General features: G+C 38.4%; 3 protein-coding genes across 3 annotated transcripts; 2 read left to right on the top strand and 1 right to left on the bottom strand.

The window, feature by feature from the left end:
* Positions 1-9,340: 9,340 nt before the first annotated feature.
* Positions 9,341-10,444, top strand: LOC141898340 (thyrotropin-releasing hormone receptor-like). The gene has a single exon (XM_074784190.1). It carries the CDS (start codon positions 9,341-9,343, stop codon positions 10,442-10,444), a length of 1,104 nt encoding a protein of 367 aa, XP_074640291.1.
* Positions 10,445-13,298: 2,854 nt separating this feature from the next.
* On the bottom strand, positions 13,299-17,920 carry LOC141899932 (uncharacterized). Its single transcript, XM_074786563.1, has 6 exons — positions 17,727-17,920; positions 16,287-16,581; positions 15,795-15,922; positions 15,053-15,138; positions 14,507-14,611; positions 13,299-13,688 (listed from the first exon to the last, which is right to left on the bottom strand). Exons 1-6 carry the CDS (start codon positions 17,786-17,788, stop codon positions 13,627-13,629), a joined length of 738 nt encoding a protein of 245 aa, XP_074642664.1. The 5' UTR covers positions 17,789-17,920; the 3' UTR covers positions 13,299-13,626.
* Positions 17,921-18,408: 488 nt separating this feature from the next.
* On the top strand, positions 18,409-19,625 carry LOC141900212 (uncharacterized). Its single transcript, XM_074786995.1, has 3 exons — positions 18,409-18,565; positions 18,948-19,209; positions 19,405-19,625. Exons 1-3 carry the CDS (start codon positions 18,495-18,497, stop codon positions 19,597-19,599), a joined length of 528 nt encoding a protein of 175 aa, XP_074643096.1. The 5' UTR covers positions 18,409-18,494; the 3' UTR covers positions 19,600-19,625.
* The last annotated feature ends 426 nt before the right edge of the window (positions 19,626-20,051 follow it).

Raw genomic sequence — 20,051 nt, 5'->3', positions numbered from 1 at the left:
AGATGAAAGCATTGGCGAAAGTCAGTAAAAACTGATAGCATTGCGTGGGGTGACGGTCATTAATTCCACCAGTGACGTCATCACCCGTTTAGGTTCTTCTGTTTCTACTCATGTGACGTCATATTCTACTCTACTTTCCAGATTGCTTTGGCATTTGTTGAGTTGATTCATCGATATTATTCAGTTGTATTTGTTCGAACCGGTTTTCAAAGTTATCATAATGCTGTTTGATGCTGTCCTTCAGTGCGTTGTGACTGGTTATTGTATTATCTAGTTTTCGTTTGAGTGAAGCGATTTCATTTCTCAAAGCCTGCAATATGGCCGGATTTTCAACGTTTGGCAAATTCACTTTGTATGAACATTTGCAGCCCTGTATTTCACAATCCGCGTGAAGTCCCCAAACTATCACATGTGGAGACTCGCGAATATAGCATTTGAGGTCTCTAGCCTTGACAACGCTATCACATGCAAGGCCAAACGTTTGATTCATGGGACACTGAGACAGTGATATAGGTTGAGATGGTTCTTTGATCCCACCAATTGGGTTTCTCCAATCTAATTTGACCTACCAATGATAAATGATATATGGTGTGGACTGTGACAGGCGTTCATAGAAAACTGTTAGTTTTAATTGTGTAATAAGTTACACTAAACTTACGCTATCAATCGGCATCATTTCTAAAACCAGTTTCATTTCATCCCCGTACAATTCATTAATTTTCTTTTCTATCGCAATCTCCAGTTCTTCGCTCCACAACGTTATCACCAGTTGTAATAAATCGTGATATGAAGCTGTAAGTCCAGGTTCCAGATCAAACAATGGATCGTAATAGTATTTCTGAATTTTTCTATCACGATTTCGTGAATCCGACCAAACGTTTATTTTTCTGCCGTTATAAGAAACAGAAATTTTGTCTTCAAACGTGACAACTTCTCTAAAGGTTGCCATCTTGACTCGTATAGAACAGCGACGTATATTTTTCATGTTTTAGTGCACTATCTTATCTATTGAGGACAAATTGCGTACGTTTTCAGTGCGATATCTCTGGATTTTATTTATACTGAATCAATTTCCCAATACGTACGCGAGAAAACCCGGTCAATTCCATTTTTCGGACAGTCAGTACTCTCGGTCAGCACACTCTCAGACCTACAAGCAATCATCTCAATGTGATGTCGAACAGGACACTCCATTTGATCCGACATTTTCTTGGATGGACTACAATGGGCCACGGATCAAGTTTAGACTTTATTTCTTAGTTGCTATCCTTCTGACGGGCATGCACCTGAAGTACGAATCAGTTGAGGGTGGTCAGCGGAGGACTCTGGTTTTTTCCAGAACTTTGCCTGTAAATCAGTAGGACGCGCGTAGAGAGACATTCCGATAATCATTTTCCGATTGAAACAACCGAATAATTTGTTAAAGACCGTTGCATCTGGTGGACCTGAGGATTATGGTTTTATGCACTTGGGAGCCGGAGACCACAACCATAGCGAGTAAAACAGACAATGCGTTGCAATGGTATGATTTATTTCTAAGGTTAGGAGGCAGCTCATGATACGTAACAGTCATTGAACTACAAAATACACGTTATATACAATTCAACTAACGGCAAGTATAATATGCAACATGAAATACAAATACACAAATTATGCTTCTAATACAAAATCCTCAACAAATTTGACGACCAGTATAATTAGATAACGTTTCATATCTAATGTTCACATGTTCAGATGTTTGACAATAAGGTATTTTACCATTTACAATGAATTCAGAAATCATATCAAATTACATTTATAACTCACACTGTAATAAATTTGATAATCATAAATCCGAGCAAAAATTGTGTCAGATTTCTGAAAATTTATATTTCACTGTTAACATTAATTCTACAGATGAATTCGCCAAAATTGAGATACAATTAGATAATGAGGGACGATACGCTCATTCTCAAGTTCGGCCTCAGACTCGAGAGTCTTTGTACACACCCGGGCAGTGAGTGTGCTCTCCGTCAGTGCACTCTCAGACTGATGGTACCCTCTCAGACAGTCAGTAAACTCTCAACAGCCGTGTCATACGTCGATCCTCTTGAATAATGAATCTAACTCGAATGCTGATTGGTCGAACTTACGTTGGTAACATCGTCCTTATGTCTCTGGTGAACAAGTCTGGTAGCTACCGTACTGTGTTATTGGTCATTCTGCCTATCTTGTTCCTGTTAGGAGCCTTCGGAAATCCGGCTACTTTCCTGATAATGATTAGTCGCAGGTTCCGCGGTTTATCTTACGCGAACTATCTTATCGTTATGTCAATCTGTGATTTCGTATTGAGCAATAGTTTTACATTGATGCCTGTTTTACAGTTTGTTCTCTGGCGTGTTGAAGGTGGTCCTGTATTCGTGATGAATTCACTGATCAGTTGTCAAATCTATGAATTTGTAATGGCACTTGCCGGCTGTAATAGTTCATGGTTAATATTAGCTATAACTCTAGAACGTGCGGGAGTTGTGCTCTTCCCGTTCACATCTCGTTTGATATGTACACCGAGATTCGCTAGATTTACTATATCGATAATTATCGCACTGAATGTACTGGTTCTTTACCTCATACCTACTCTGTCGATGAATTTTCTCAACAAGTTTTTCGGATGTTACCATGAATTAAACGACCAGACAACATTTCTTATCGTGGGAGTCATTCACTCGTATATTCTACCATTAACTTTGATTATTGTATCAAATTCTGTTATAATAATTCAGTTATTCAGAGGTTCAAAAATGGTTTCGTCTGATCAGAAAACTACAAAATCAAAACGTATAACAATAATGCTAGTAACAGTTTCACTAGCATTTGCAATATTTACACTTCCAACCACTATTACTGTTTTATTACCAATCCCTACGGAACAACGAGATTCTCTGTTTGATATTTTCACTCAGTTTCAAATTTGTAATTATGTGGTAAATTTTTACATATACCTTTTACTGGGTCGAGAAATTCGTGAATATTTCTGTATGAAACTCTGTTGTAGAATTTCAGAAAAATAAGCATTAATTCCAAGCGATTTCCTTACGGAACTTTAACCAGATTTGATGTGTTACGGAGAATAAATAAATGAATAAATATAATAAGTCATTCTATCCAACTCACATTTACAAATAACTTTTTATGTGATGTTCCGAAGAAACCTCTTTAGAAACCTATCAAAGAATTATATGATCACAAGGCTGTAAAGTGGTGACTACCTGACAAACTAAAGCTCAGTGGAGTAGTGGTTAGCGCACGTGGCTTGCACCCCGGATATTCCCGATTCGATTCGAATCTAGGTTTTGGTCAAGATTTTGTGTCTTTTTAATCAGAAATGGAAAAATATGTCTATTTCTGGAATAACGAACTGCCCTTGAGAACTCCTGGCTATTTGTGCATGTGTATCCTTGTTGCCGAATAAGGAACTATATTGTGACCTAGACTGGATGACTCGATGACCGGGTGGCTGGATGACCGAGCGACTGGTTGACTGGACGACTGGTTCAACATGTGAAGTGGTGAAGGTGGAGATGGTGGTGATGGAATTGATAGTCACGAGGATGGGGATCGCGGTGATTGTGCAAATAGGGATGGTAGTCATGATGGCGGTGATTGCGACTGACTGTTCACCAGCTAGTACTACATCTCGTTGGTCACCACACTAACCGGACAAATTAACATACTAACTCAGCACATGTCGTGTTTTTGTTAACGTTGCGTTTAAATCGAGGGTTAGATCCGTGAGATCTGTAGTTTTGCTTAATCTGTTTTTTGTTTGTAGGTTAAAGAACTGCCCTCGATAATTCCTGGCTGCATGTCAGTGTAATATTGCGTTTGGATGATGTTGAACAGAACCTCCCCCCTTAGAATTGGTAGATATTTTCAATACTAGTCGGATGTCATCTTATGTAAAATGCTTCACCATTTACAATGAAGTATTGTTTGGATTGTATATATTTATAATTTAGTTGCATTTCAAGCGAAAGTGAAACTTCATAAATCTGAAAATTGATTTTTCAATTTGATACAAATAATCTTTCGCATGATTTCTTCAACATTGAATCAATTTTCCAATAAGCGAAGAGACACTGTCAGTCAATGTACAGCGTCAGTGGATTCTCAGACACCCAGACAGCCACTCTCATTACGACAATCGCACTCTCAGATAGTCAGTAGACACTCTCAGACAGTAAGTTAACTGGCTCCCCCTATGGAATCATGAATCTAACTCGTATACAGATTGGTCGACCATATGCTAGTTACATCATTCTCATGTCCGTGGCGACCAGGTCTGGGAGCTACCTCACGTATTCACTGATCACTCTGCCTATTTTGTTTCTGTTAGGAGCCTTCGGAAATTCAGCTACTTTCCTGATTATGATTAGTCGCAGATTCCGCGGTTTGTCTTACGCTAACTATCTGATCGTTTTGTCTCTCAGTGATTTCACGGTCTGTATCAATTTTACACTGATGCCTGTTTTACAATTTGTTCTCTTGCACACAGGAACTGGTTCAATATTCATGATGAATTCACTGATCAGTTGTCGAGTCTATGAATTTGTAATTCATCTTGCCTCTTCCATGTGTTCGTGGTTAATAGTAGTTATATCTCTAGAACGTGCGGCAGTTGTGCTCTTCCCATTCACATCTCGTTTGATATGTACACCGAGATTCGCTAGATCTGCAATATTGTCAATTATCGCAGTGAATGCACTGGTTCTATATCTTCTACCCACTTTGTCGCTATATTTTCCCGATCAGTTTTTCGGATGTTACCACGAATTATTCGACCAAATAAAATTTTTCATCATAATTGTAATCTACGTTTATGTTTTACCGTTAACTTTGATTCTTACATCAAATTCTGTAATAATATTTCAGTTATTCAGAGGTTCAAAAATGGTTTCGTCTGATCAGAAAACTGCAAAATCCAAACGTACAACGATAATGCTTGTAACAGTTTCACTCGCATTTGCAATGTTTACACTTCCAACCACTATTACTTCTTTTCTACCAATTGATCCAAAACTTAGAGCTTTCCTCTTTGATATATTCACACACATCCATGTTTGTAACTTTGTCATTAATTTCTACGTATATCTTTTATTAGGACGAGAAATTCGTGAATATTTCTGTATGATAGTTTCTTGTAGAAATTCAGTGAAATAACCATTAAGTTCAAGTGATCTCACTGACCCAGATTTCTGAGAATTGATCTTTAGCTTGTTGCAAACAATAAATCTTTGGCTTCCATTATCATTGAGTGTGTGGATTTTAATTTTCGTCAGTCTATTGATACATTCAGTCCACACCTTGAACAGTTAATTATCGCGAATCATGAATTCAACTCATCCACAGGTCGTTGAATCTGTTTATTTTTATTTGCTTATTTTTCTACACAACATACACAAATACAAAGAGGTAAAGGATAAATTTGTCATTTGTTTCAAATTTAACTTTTTAAACTAAATTCATTTAATTGCTTTATTCTATTGAAGGTTTGCAGAAAACAAAATATAGGTTTTCCAGATAGAGTATTAGAAAAATTGCCGTTCTTTTTAATCATATCGAAATAATCAAAAACAGTATCAAAATGATCCGGCACAAGTATCGGGCTTGAACACTGGTTCATCAGACGGTTGATCATTGCGCTGCAGTCCACGTGTGATTATCTTGCCTGCAGTTAGGAATTCATTGTGATTTAGTTGTCTTATATCTGACACATAAAGCATTTCACACAATTTAGGTTTTGTGTTGTTTCGAAGAATTGATTTTCCAAATAAATTAACCTCATGTATGTAAAAACGATTTCAACTAGAACAAATAAATCTAATCGCCAGAAATAAATCAATATCTATTTTGATTTTTCATTCGCATGAGATTCATTTCTCAATGCTTCGTGTATCCAGTGCAACATGAATTTACTAACCCAGATTCCGATTGGTCGAACTTACAGCGGTTACATCGTTCTAATATCCGTATCAAACAAGCCTGGAATTTACCACGCGCTTTCATTGGCCATTCTGCCTATCTTGTATTTGTTTGGAGCCTTCGGAAATTCAGCTACATTCCTGATAATGATGTCGTAGATTCCGCAGTATACGCATCTTACGCTAAATATCTTATCGTTTTATCAGTCTGTGATACTATTTACTGCATTAGTCTAACTCTGATGCCTGTTTTACAATGTTTTTCTCATGCACGTTAAAGATGATCCTATATTCATGATGAATTCACTGATCAGTTGTAAAATTTATGAATTTGTAATGATACTTGCGTCCTGTAATAGTTCGTGGTTTATAGTAGCAATATCTCTAGAACGTGCGGCAGTTGTGCTCTTCCCGTTCACATCTCGTTTGATATGTACACCGAGATTCGCCAGATTTGCTATATTGATAATTACTGCAGTAAATGTACTGGTCATAAATCTTCTTCATACTTTATCGTTGCATTTTTCTGATCATTTTTTTTCGGATGTTACTACGAATTAGCTGACCAAATAACATCGTTCACCATTATAATCATCCACATTTACTCTCTACCGTTAACTTCCATTATCATATCAAATTCTATTATGATAATTCAGTTATTCAGAGGCTCAAAAATGGTTTCGTCTGATCAGAAAACTACAAAATCAAAGCGTACAGCAATAATGCTTGTAACAGTTTCTCTCGCATTTGCAATATCCACACTTCCAACAACTGTTACCGTATACTTGCCAATCTCAGCAGAACAGAGAGAATTTCTCTTCACTATATTCACTCAGTTTCATGTTTGTAACTTTGTGGTAAATTTTTACATATATGTTTTACTGGGACCGGAAATTCGTGAATATATTTGTGTATGAAAATCCGCCGTAGAAATTCAGTCAAAACCATTGATTTCAAGTTCGATTAACTCCATACAACTTACACGCGTATCTATTGATCATTTCATTTAAACTCATTTGATTGATTAATTATAACCAATAAGTAAACAAGATGAATAAATTATTTCCTGATTTCAGAATTCTAAGAAATTTATTAGAATCCAATTGATTGTTGAGGAATTGAATTAGTTTGATGTCGCATTTACATTGACTGTCAACAGATATTTGTACAGTGTAATTCAGTTTCTGTTCTTATGTAGCAAGGTCGGGTTGCATTTCGTCGTATCGGTTCGTGATGGAGGTGAGGAAACGTTCATTTTACTTTGAAATCAATTTGTCAGAATTCAAAACTTGTTCCGGGTAATTCAAGAAGCGCAGATACATCATCGATTGGCTAGATATATAGACTGGTGGGCGCTGAGCGGCAACCTGTCCGCCCAAGAAATTTTGGGCGGCGTAATAGACCAATGAAGGGTTTGCGACCAGGGTTTATGTTGGCATGTGCTTCGGCGGGCGGCAACCAAACCCTGGCAAGCGAGGATGGTCAAGGTGCGAATTGTTACACAGTACACATTTCAACATAAATCTCTTATCAAACTTATTTTCATAATCATTGAAAATGATTTTTCGACAGATATAGGTGAAGCCGATAAAGCTGTCGCCATTCCGTGCAGCGAGTAAAATATGATTTACTGCGATCCCAAACCAATCCATCATTTACATCTAATGGTGTGATTTATCCACAACATAGAATACATTTCTTTTAAAAATTTGCGCACGAAACACACTGGGTTAAAAAAAACAACAAGATTTATTATTATACGCGATGAATCGTTTTATCAATCAATCAATGTGAGTTGTGCTGTATTTTTTTCACATTGAGGACGATGGGGTTCACCACGAACCACGAGGTCTGCTGATGTACCAAAACTGTGCGAGGTGAACGTTAGCCATAGCTAGTATAGGTCCCCTTATAGAATATTAACATTTTGGAGATAATGCTTGGTGTTAACAAGATGGTGTAATATCTAACGAAGGTCAGCGCGATAGACCATGTGTTTTCATTTCTAATGGCATATATACAAGACCAATTCTCTTAAAGATAAACTACACACGAGATACAAACCAATCAAAATCGTCGAAGCAATTTAGCCGTTAGATTTTAAATTGTGGATGTCCGCTTATTGCGCGACGTCATCGAGTCCATGCGTAAATCACCCACTCAGAGATGGCGTATAGTCGTTACCGGCAGCAGCAGCAGACATCTAAACCTGTCGAATAACTCAAAACTAATGCGGCAAGTCGTGCCATTTCCTTTAACTACCAGTTCTCGTGATCGGAACTACTGTTGTCATCGTCCAGTAACGTGTTCATTAACGGATAACACTTTAACACAAGAGCGAAAGCTCCATAAACTGTTCAAACCTTCGTGACTGCTCTATACTCGAAACGACAAACGATACAAGATCTTAATTGGAAAATATGAGATGAGATGAGATCAGTTAGTGCGATGAGCAGCCCTGGACAGGGCAGATAAATATAGCGTATCTCACTAACATCTGCTAAAATATCTTAGTTTTTCGTTTTTAAAACAACAAAAGACATGGACAATGGAATATATTTTATCAGTGGACAGAAATTCAAACATTCTACGTACAACTGAAACAATGTAACTGACCTTTCTGATTTGTAGAAAATCGTTAGATTTGTTTTTAGCCAATCGACCAGTTAATGATTATTGTATTTATTGAACCGGACTTGAGTCGTCGCTAAATGGTCATCTGATCCTTTAGATATCGGACCCATCCTGCTTACGGCGGCCGACGCGTGGAGAGTGTGCGATTACCATCAGCAAATTCATTGATGTTTCGGTTTCTTGTTTCATCGTTAATAAGAAAAAAAACTGACGACGAAAAAAACGAAATCCGTCGTCGTTAAATTTGACGCGTTCATGTATCGGGGCTGGTGGAAAGTGACACTGCTTCGATTGATGATTCCTGATGTACAGATATTGTCCTCGGACCTGTCGTGATTTATATATATAATTTATACCCCTCATACAGACTACAAAATGGGAATTAATATCGAATTAGACGTGATTGGATTTATCTATCTAAATTTGTTAGAAGAACGCACGTATACAAAAGGAATCAACTCGTGGCTGAATTGAACGCGAACTGTTGAGGATCTGATCGTGAGTAAATGCGGTAACGTATCGAACTAAAGAATAACAATTTGCTGCGTCGTTCAGCGAATTTCTTCAGTATTTCAAGTGTTTCAGTTTAGGACATGGTCGATAGAACTTGTTGTTAGTTTTCGCTTTTAGAAATATCAACTTCTTCTTAAAAGTCTGGATCGACGTATTGAGATATCAATATAGTGGGAACCGTAGAGCTTGGGACATACGAGTGTTTTATAGGTATATCTGAACTCGATGATTGTATGATGAATGAGAACACGTATCGCGCACTAAAAAACGGAATCGGAATAATTGACCTGTACATTCCGCCGTTCGTCGTGATTTCCGGATTGATCGGCAACGTTTTAAGTTTCGCGATTATGATCCGTCGCTTACGAGGCAAGCGCACTTCATCGACGACCGTCTATATGGCCGCCCTAGCGGTCGTAGATTCGATCATACTGATATTCCCGCTTTCCAGTTACTGGATGTATTTCAATTTCCTAAAGAACTGGCTGACGGATCAGGTTTGTCGCGGTTTTACTTTTATAATGTACGCTTTTATAAACTATTCGTCGTGGTTGGTTGTCGGTATGACAGCGGATCGATACGTGGCCGTCCGATGGACTTTTAAAGTCGCCAGATACTGTACAACAAAAAGGGCGGCTCTCGCCATCGCTCTGATCGGTACAATAGTCATAGGGCTCAATATTTATCCGTTGTTTACTATGACCGTCGCTTTATCGCCGAAAACTAATCGTACCGTTTGCCGCCGCACCGGTTACAGTCCCGTGTTCGATAAATTCATGAGTATATTCGATCTGGCGTTTCACGGTTTGTTGCCGATAATCGCTTTGACCGTGTTAAACGCGCTGATCCTATCGATCTATTCGCGTACGAAAGCCGAAATGAAAAAAATCACCGGCCCTCGAACTGTATCGGTTAAAAACGACATTCGCGAAAAATCGGAAAAAAACCAATTGACGAAAATGCTGTTGTTAGTCTCAGCCGCGTATATTGCGCTGAATGTTCCGATACGCGTTTATAGATTCGTAGAGACTGTTTACCCACTTAACAAAAACATCGATTCCGAGGTGATAAGTCAGTTCGTCTACGCCATTTGTCACAAGTTATGGTACGCGAATTGCGCCGTTAATTTCTATCTCTATTGTATCGGGGGCGGGAAGAGTTTTCGTCGCGATTTGAAGCGTTTGTTCACGCGAGATTCGACGGGAATGAACAGCCGTGACTATTCGGATCAGGAAAATGCTTCGATCGTCTCGAAACGGTCTGTAGCTAAAACACCCAGTACTAGTAATACGCCGGAGAACGGGTCGGTTATAGATATCTATAAAATATCGTCGATGTAATCAATTCAGAAATTTCTATATCCCGTCAATGACGCAGTAGTTGTCAGGCACTGCACTTGTCATAAAGGTATTCTTTCCCTGTCAGAAACTGTCGATAAAACCGTCAGAAATGATCTCTGCACTTGTGGTCCGCGTGTGAAGTGTTAGGTAAACTTGTGTAACACGAAAATAATGGCTGTGAAGAACAGAAAAAGATACGAAAATGAGAAAAAATGATTGCTCATGAAAATGTTAAATCTGAGTTGATACAAACATATTCGATTATTTCTTATTTAGATTTGAAGTTCAATGTGTTGTGTAGATGAAATAGATTATTGTGTTCACCTATAGATAAATTGTTGATTCCATTTTTACTCGATGCAGGGGCTCATATAGCTCCATACTCATTCCGCAATCAATTTCCGATTTTTGTGCCTCAGTCCTGTCATTAATGCAGCCGGGTGCCTGTTGAGCTCCCGCTGATTTCCCGCTTCATAGCAACCGCCTGGAAACTAATTTGTGCAAGAAGCTAATTTGCGGAGTTCGCCGATGATAGCGTCAGGCTCTGTCATTCTAGAACATTCTAGAAACTTCCTGTAGTGCGTCATAAATGGATGATCGAATTAGGCTTGATTTTTGTCACTGCGACTAATGAAATACGACATACCGCGCTGTGATAGAAAATGTCTCATCTTACGTGTTTCAGCTCATTTTTCCCAGTTCCTCAGCGCTTATGTTTTAAGTGTTACACGCTCAAGAACTCAGGAGGATCGGATCAGTCTTTTACCACGACCGACGAATTCGAGGAGACAGTTACATCATCGCGGGCTTGACTTCACGAAGGCCCCAGAAGCAGAAACCGTATTTGATTGAATACATTTATTATATACAAGTTCATGAGATATGTTTATAGCCAGATCATATTCGTTGAGATGATGGTTTTACCTCGCTTAAGGAAAGTATGTATATTTGAAGAGAAAAACGTTACAGTATTCATTAAAATATCAGTTTTCCAATGAAAAAAAACCCAGATAAATCCGGAGTTCGAAACCCGTTTAATGCTAGTCTAAGTGTAACGCTAACCACTGAGGCACGAAGGCCACACCGTACGAATAATAGCCCAAATTATAGCCGAATACTAATTATAGCCCAATCTTTAAATCTTATGTCAATTCTACCCTCATCCTTGTCCTAAACCAACCCGTAAACCCGAAAACCCTACGAGCAATCCTCTCGACTGAGATAATTTTTCAAAGCCTAACTCTAAAACGTCTGAAATATACACACACGCATTTCTCCACAAACAACACATTATGACACACGGAATATTAAATAGGATGTCTCGGGTACGAAAGGGTTCATAATGGATTTGGACTGAATTCTACCAACCCTTTTCTACGAAAAAGAGTCACCCATTCGTCCGTCATAAATCGCAGACAGAACCAGTAATTATCACGTGTATTCTGTCATCATGTAATCCTACAGTCGAGTCCGCTCATTCGGGAAATGACTAGGGATTGATAAACACATGACTTGAACAACTCTTAATTGATATTTTCAGTAGTAAAAGGAAACTCGTAGTTAATCGGGGCTTTTTGGTGAATCTGTTACCGTGTTCTTAGTTGTTACTAAGCCCCACAGTTTATACGTACGTCATTGCTTGGGAGAACGGATGAACGGGATGAAGAGACAGCTTTTGCTTTGATTTCTACGCTTAAATATCCTTGTTGAATACCAGGATTTATCTTCAAAACGACGGTGACGATTTTAGTTCATGCCGATTATGATCTGACCGTTGTTTGAACTAACGCGTATAGCCGTGTTTTGGTCGCTGTTCGCCCCCGCCACCGGATATCATGGGGGATGGGGTGGTCATTAGGGGATGGAATTTAGTGAATATACCCACCAACCGGGGGAATATAGGAGTTACTGAAAAGGGAGAACATTCAGTAATTGAGCCGTGAATATTATGATCTTAGAATCTACAGACTCTACAACGCGTGTAATTTCATCTCACGAAGTTGTCGGACGTGATTTCGATAATTGCTTCTTGCTTTGGTCGTTTTTTTCCTGTCGATTTCTAAGCGGTGAATGGAATCGATATTTACATAAAGATTACGACCGATTCATAGATAGAATGGAGAGAAAGTTTCCGATTATAGACATCGAAAAAGATCGTCTCAATAAACTGATCGAAAAATACGTCGATAACCGTAGAAATAATTGCAGAAAGTGTGAATGAGAGATTGACAAATCAGTCATCAATTTCAATTCAATGTTTCTATCGTGTGTCGCGGTGATCAGCGATGTTACATTGAATCGGTGAAAAGCAAATTGCGGACCCAGTTCCACAGTTCTTAGTTGGAGATATCTAAAATGGAACTCATTTCAACTCGCATTACATCTCTAGCAAGGCAATGCAAGAAAGTGGCGGGTGAAGAACATGAACAGCAGTAGCACAAGACATCTCCCTTCGGCAGTGCTGGACTCGACCACGACCGTGGTAGTCTCGATGATACAGGGTTCGAATCCTTGCCGAGGGAGGCTGAATTTTAGTGACGTTATTTTGAATTTATTGGGTCAGCCGCTCACAACCTCAAGTGAATACGACTACAGAACCTGGTGAACACAAACCGTTCACCCAGATCTCGTATATTCTCACTGAACTCGCGCGCGATCCAATATGGCCGCTTGGACCCTGAAGCGAATCAGAGTTCGTTTTTAGAGTCCATCATAGAACTAGACGTTCTGAATAGAAAGTGCTGGACGGCTTGGATCAAAGTGTTTTTCCTCGAAACTGAATTGAAAGATATACTTAAACACAAATGATTGATAAATGTATTTCAACACAAACGAGACAAAACAAAAACATACATTTTCACATTTTCTAAAGCGTTTTATAGAATAGATATACGTATATAAAGCACTTACTCAACATATCATTGAATAGCGTCACATTTTAGATTCTTTTCTGTTGAATTGATGGAAATTGAATCATTGCCATCGCTTTTGATATTGTTTTATCCGTTTATGACGAATTTGACTGAGATATTTTTTTGCCTTATGACAAAGGTGCATTCCTCGAAAAATTTTTCACGACAAAAACAATTTTTTTTCCATGAAGTCTGGATAATCTAGAAAATGAACTTCGTCGTTTTCATAAACCTAATCGAGACACGTACGACGAGTTGAGATCTGATGAATCAGCGAACCAGATACCAGTTACGTTTTTCTATGGCTTGAATCGCATCAAGATCGTTATCCACTGAAAAACAGCATACAGAAACTATCGAAGCCTCTCATCATCATCATCGACGATCAACATATTAAATTCTATTTTCAAATCAGCAGTTGAAATACGTGTGAATCAAAGGATTAGATTTATGTTCACATTTGATTCACATAAGTGGATATCCCCTCATCCGATGAGGGGATCACCTCACCTAATGAGGGAAATATCTCCTCATTTGACGAGGTGAGACTACCTCACCTGATGAGGGGATATCACCTCACCTGAGGAAGGGATATCACCTCATCCGATGTAGGGATATCCCCTCACCTGACGAGGGTATATCACCCCACCTCATGAGGGGGATATATGATCTTGAGGCGTTCGTATCAATAAACTGTCCACACTCAAGGGAATCAGATTCACATTGTTATCGCTTTTATGGCGGGATACAAAAGCCCTATGACTAAAATCTCTATCAATTCGCTATTGGTCTCACGGGATGATTAAAATCTTGAGTGGAACGGAGACATCAGCAGGTACATTATCATAAACCAAATTGTATTCGATTTATTGTAAATCCCCAGCCTCCATTTAGTAATATTTGGGAAAATTGCACACCATCCAGCAGGGATAAAAGTCATTGATAGCCAATGGGAGTCACACTGAGTATGTGTCCTATTTTAATCTAAAGCGACTGTATGTGTCATTATTGAGGAAGTCGCTGGTCATTGAGATCACACACTGTTCACCGTAATATCGTTGATTGTCAGGTGAAAGTTTTAGATTAACACTTTACAGTTACTGTCATTAACTAATGGGAACCATTATTGGGGCCGACAGTTTCAACTTACGCGATTTTATGACTCTTTTAGTCATTGGAGGCCGCTTATTGATCTGTGGTGATAGTTTACTTTCTTCTTTGTCCATTCTGTACAGATCATCGAGACTTACTTGACCTTAAAGCGAAATTTGAATAATCAAGTTAAACATTAATGGTTAGCCAAGAACCCTCCACCTGGACCCTGCTTCCCATCAGCCCGGACCTGCTCCCCAGACATTCGATTACATTATCACCATTCTTTTAATATTTAATCATCTAAACTTCACATGTGTTCAGAACTTCGCGCGAGACATTTATGATTGAAAATGAACTACGGACACCAGACATTAGGCATTTTTCAGACTGTTAAATGGTAAAGAAGTGCTTGTAGTTGCAGGCTTCAGGTTGATATCTATATCATTACAACGAAACGAGCAAATAGTACTTAAGGTATTATAGTAGTACTTAAGTACTAGGTTAACTTGTTTATTAGACGCACGAGATTTCGCTATATACTGGTGTATAGTAGCTTCATCAGGTGTTTATCAATTACAAACTCTTTTCTTTTTGCATTTACCATCAATAAATGCGTTACGTATTCCACGAGCTTCGTTGATTGATTTGATATGTCTCCAGTTACTGCCGACATTGCCATTTCGCGTCCTGAAATTTGATTTATACAACTATTTCCTGCGTAATCGGACGTTTAGAACGAACGTGAATTTGTCGTCAATAAATTATTCGGGAATAAACACGAGATGATGTCGACTATTGTTTTGAGTATGAAATTCGAGAGATGGAAATATTCAATTTGTTATTTATGGGGGTGTATGTGAACTATTCTTCAGACATACAGTCAACCCCCGACGATGAACAAACACCCCCTCGCCTAACGCGAGTCAACATTTAAGTCAACATTTCAGCCATAGGTGGCATTTTTGAAATAATGAAATATATTTCTTTACCTTTTAAATCATACCACCCGTTCTAAGATTTAGCCCCGGGATGCCCTTAGGAAAAGCCTTGTGGATTCGGCCCTTTTTAAAGAAGAATTTGACCCCCAGAACAATCCTGGGGGCTGGTTCCGTCTTAGGTTTAAAACCAATTCGAGAACATCTGAGTTCTATAACCAATCTAACAATTCAAGACCAGTCTCAAGATTTAAGGGACTTTTTGGGACTTAAGTCTCGACTTTTGAACCGGCCCCTAGGGACACAACAATATACTATCTATACCGCTTAAACCATGCGCGCATGTATGTCACTCAATTTGCTTGATGTTTTCCATATTTCAAAACCGTTACTATATATAGATCTTACTGAGCGGGTCCGTACGGCGCGACCATTTCCGATGGTTTTTGTCTGTTGAGTTTATGAGTAAGAAAAGCCTTATGAAAATCATCGTAACCCCCGGATCTGTAGTACTGCAAGTGAACTGCATCCGATTTCTAAAAATAATAACATAACCAATCTGTGACGTAGAATTAATTGGCTCAATTCAATCGATTCTGGCGTTCCATAGTTGTGAGTTAGAGTTAATTCTGAGCTATGGCTCGATCCAGTTCCATGTAGTTGTGAGTTAGAGTTAACTCTGAACTCAGGACCCAGTTCCACAGTTGTGAGTTAGAGTTAACTCTGAACTCGAATTAGAATTAGTTCATTTTCGATGAGTTAAATCATAACTCGGAACTGTGCAAACTGCAACCTGCCTAATAGGGTCTTGTTTTCTAATTCCAAAAATTTATTATTATAAAGAGTAAGAATTAATTTTCTCGATAATAACATTTTGATAATATTTTTTTTCAGACTTACTTTTCCTGGTTGGAAATTAGCCTCGTATGTTTTATAGAGACTAGCGGTTAGATCGCAGTCACTAGCGGCATAAGGGGGACGGGCACCCTGATCCGGTAATGTAAACGGTCGCGGGATGTAGAAATTTCCGCCGGATACTTTCACTTTCAGCGGATTCGGAATATGATTCAGTTCTGGTTTCATAGGGCTGTTTGGAATAGTGGGAAGTACGATGTTGTTTCTGATCATATCTCTGTCAGGATCGCTCAGTTGATTTCGGGCTCGGTACCAAGTCGTCATCTTACCGTATGAAGTACTGAAATGAAATTCGTTCAAAACCGACTTTTAAAAGATAAGAAGCAGAATTCGTTTATCAAAAATTTCAAATAAAAAACGGAGGACTCGACGTTTCGAACTCTCTCTCTGTGCTCCATTTTTAATGTTCGTTTTTGAATAACAGATTCTGGTTTTAATCTTTTAAATGGGTGCATGGTCGGATTTTTCTCATCATAGTAATCATGTACCATGTCTCTGAGTGTATACGGGCTATTCTACTTGTACATTCATAGCTACTGTAAGATTAATATTTCGTTGATTTATGTTATAGGAAATTAATCATTTTCATGAAATGATGAATGATTTCGATATGAATGATAGCTGACGATAACTATAAACATGTATTTGTTTGTAAGGTTGATTGTACGGATCTAGACGTCGCACAAAGTCCGGATTCGATAATGCGTAATCGTGAGGTAAGGTTGATTGTACGGATCTAGACGTCGCACAAAGTCCGGATTCGATAATACGTAATCGTAGGTCCGTTTCGTACAAGGCTAATATATACCGGAAATATATACTGCATGGAATGTTAAGGCCCCTGAGTACAGTTGCGCAGTCGTGACATAAGGCCAAAAGTGGTGTTAAATCTTAAGATCGTGTCTGAAGTCGTTTGATTGACTATAGAACCAAGACTAGTCTTAAGTTGTTAGATTGGTTATGATGGAACCAAAATGAGCTTAGACTGGTCTTAATCGTAAGATTGGGTCTAGAACTATGATAGTCTCAAGTCATGGCTCTGCGCCACTATATCATTTAATTTTCAGAACTCAGTTCTACAGTGTTCTCGGTTGTTAAGTTTGACTTTTAAAGTTCAATTCTGTTCGTCTGCCATGTTCGATCAACACTGTTGTTGAACTGGGTACCTTAACTACAAAGCTCAACAAGTTTTACTTGAATTGTCTAAAATCGTGAAGAAGTCAATGAAATTTCGAATCATTGGGATCATTCAATAATTTGATACATATAATTTGATTTCGATCCATCGTTTTTAGACTAACTATTAACTAATCCTTTTCGCGACATGTATTTTTTCTATTCGCACACAGTAACATGTCGCCAATAAGCATATCTTCACTACGAAAATCTAGAAACATGTATTACTTTCTGATCGGAGACACTTACTTTAATCTTGTATCATACCGATTTAACGGACGGTAGGTTTTAGCTCTGAAGTCCAAAGCCATCGTTCTGTTTGTCGGATTCTGTTTGCGAAACACTCAACTTGAATTTGAAGAGGTTAGATTGGCATTGAATGTCTCCGACCGTTAATAACGTTATAGACTCGTAAACGTCCTGTTAACAACAGTACTGAATGTAGAGTATTATATCAAACGACACGGTTTACTGATTCTCAATTAGACCAACTCATTATATGCGAGCTCCACCTGATTTTTAACTGTAATTTATACGTATATGGCTTTCTATTGTCGAATGCCGCCCGATATATTTTTCGTCGTCTCTTTTAAAACTGGTTTTTCGCTCGTCTCGGTAAATAGCAATAAACATGTTTATCTCCTAATTTTTAAACCTATTCTCGTACCTCGATTTTAGAACTTTAGAAAAAATGGATCAACTGAATTGGAATTTTCATTTTTATTGAAATTAAATTCCTTTTTAATTTTTTTGCACTGAAATAATCGAAAAAATCTAATAAAATTCTAACGTGGCATTTTCACCGATTATTAACTGTGTTTATTCGTGTATCCATTACGGTCAAAGGAATAAGTCTATTTGAAAGGTCAGTTATAATTGTTGAATGTATACGTAGTGGTTATCAAACCATGTCAGTGGAAATTCCGGAGTTATTTTCGTATCGTTAAAATCGATTAACAGCAGTACTGGTACTGTTCTATACTGTACTGTGATATAGCGGGGCTACACGCAGCCATAATGCTCGTCGAGGTTGTATCAATTCTTCTGATTTCTGTATTATGTGAAACTATATCTGCAAGCGAATGCAAGTAAGTAAAAACCGAATCCCGGCGGGGCAGGATTTATAGAGCATGAGACTCGTTTTAAATGGGGTTAACTATTTGATTGACTATGAATTGAACACCTACTGATTGCGTACTGTTACTTGCTCGCTCTGTCATTGTTCTCGCAGAACGACAAAGTCTCATACATAGTCATGATAACACGGAAATATGAACTACAACTTTAAGGAAACTTTCTAAGTCGTCCGTTAAACGCCCCGCAATTCAAAAGAGTTTGACGTATTTCCACCTCTGGTTTAAGATGCTACCAGTCCGTAAATCTGGCCTTCGTTATTTTGTGAAATTCTTGCGAACTCGGGACCCAGTTCCACAGATTTTAGTTAAGTCTACCCATCTATTTCTGACTCAGGAACACAGGAGCGTGCTCAATAGATGACAAAAACCTGGACTGCTATCGGCAAGATATAGATGTTTTCACCGATGTAATTCTTGAAGCCGTTAATCAAAGAACAATCGTAGCCGGTCATGTCGCAAAATGGAAGATAAAAAACAAACGTCCGATTTACGACCCGGCTAGAGAGAAAATCGTCCTCGATAAGATCGTTAAGAAGAACGAAGGCCCGCTGTCTGATGATGCCATTCGTCAGATATTTCAAATAATCATGAACGAGGTGAGTATTGACCAATCAGAACGAAGACTGGATATGACGTCACTGACGGCCATGTTGGATTATATGCCATTATATCATTACTTGGTCAAAATGGTCATGACTGAGTTTTTGACCAAAATCTCTTGCGATCAAAATCTCGCGTGAACCACGATGGCCGCTCTAGTGTGTAATATTGTATTTGGGTTATTTTTGTAGACCACGAAATACGAAGGAAACATGACTAAAAAACCAGGGAAATACCGCTGTCCCCCTGATGGAAAGTGTGAAAACCTCAACGGGTTCACCATCGCCAATTTGGTGATGCAAATAATTATTTTAATTCTGGTATTGTATTTGAGTTTGCAGCACTGTTTTAAAAATCACCGGCTCGAATATTCCGTGCATGCTTGATAAAAAGATATGAATCAACATTATGAACTTGTTCTTTTTATATAAAATATAAATGTTTTTACTTTATGAAAACTTCCTCGTTGCTTAATGCGGGGAATATCTCGTGAACATTCGATTTTCAAAACCGGTTGGATCCTTGAACGCAATCCATAAAGACCATATTGTGGGTAATTAGTGATCCTTTTAGTTCCTTAGGAATGCTTTTTGATTCATGTTACATGTACCATCGAGTATGTAATTTTTTAGAGGACAAATTCAATGAACATTTCAGGGGATGTGTACCCTTCTGGTCGTATCTTCAGTTGCCGTTTCTCAAAAGCCTCAATCCGTGGACGTTAAACTAGAAACTGTATACGTTTGATACGTTTAGTCATGCATGCTCAATACTACAAAACTTGAAGCAGCGATTGGCAATTCAGCAAGAAAATCTGATTCATTTACGAAACTTTATT

This window comes from Tubulanus polymorphus, chromosome 2 (assembly GCF_964204645.1).
Source record: "Tubulanus polymorphus chromosome 2, tnTubPoly1.2, whole genome shotgun sequence".
NCBI lineage: Eukaryota > Metazoa > Nemertea > Palaeonemertea > Tubulaniformes > Tubulanidae > Tubulanus > Tubulanus polymorphus.
The sequence above is the reverse complement of the archived record's forward strand: the minus strand, read 5'-3'. Positions and strand labels throughout refer to the sequence as shown.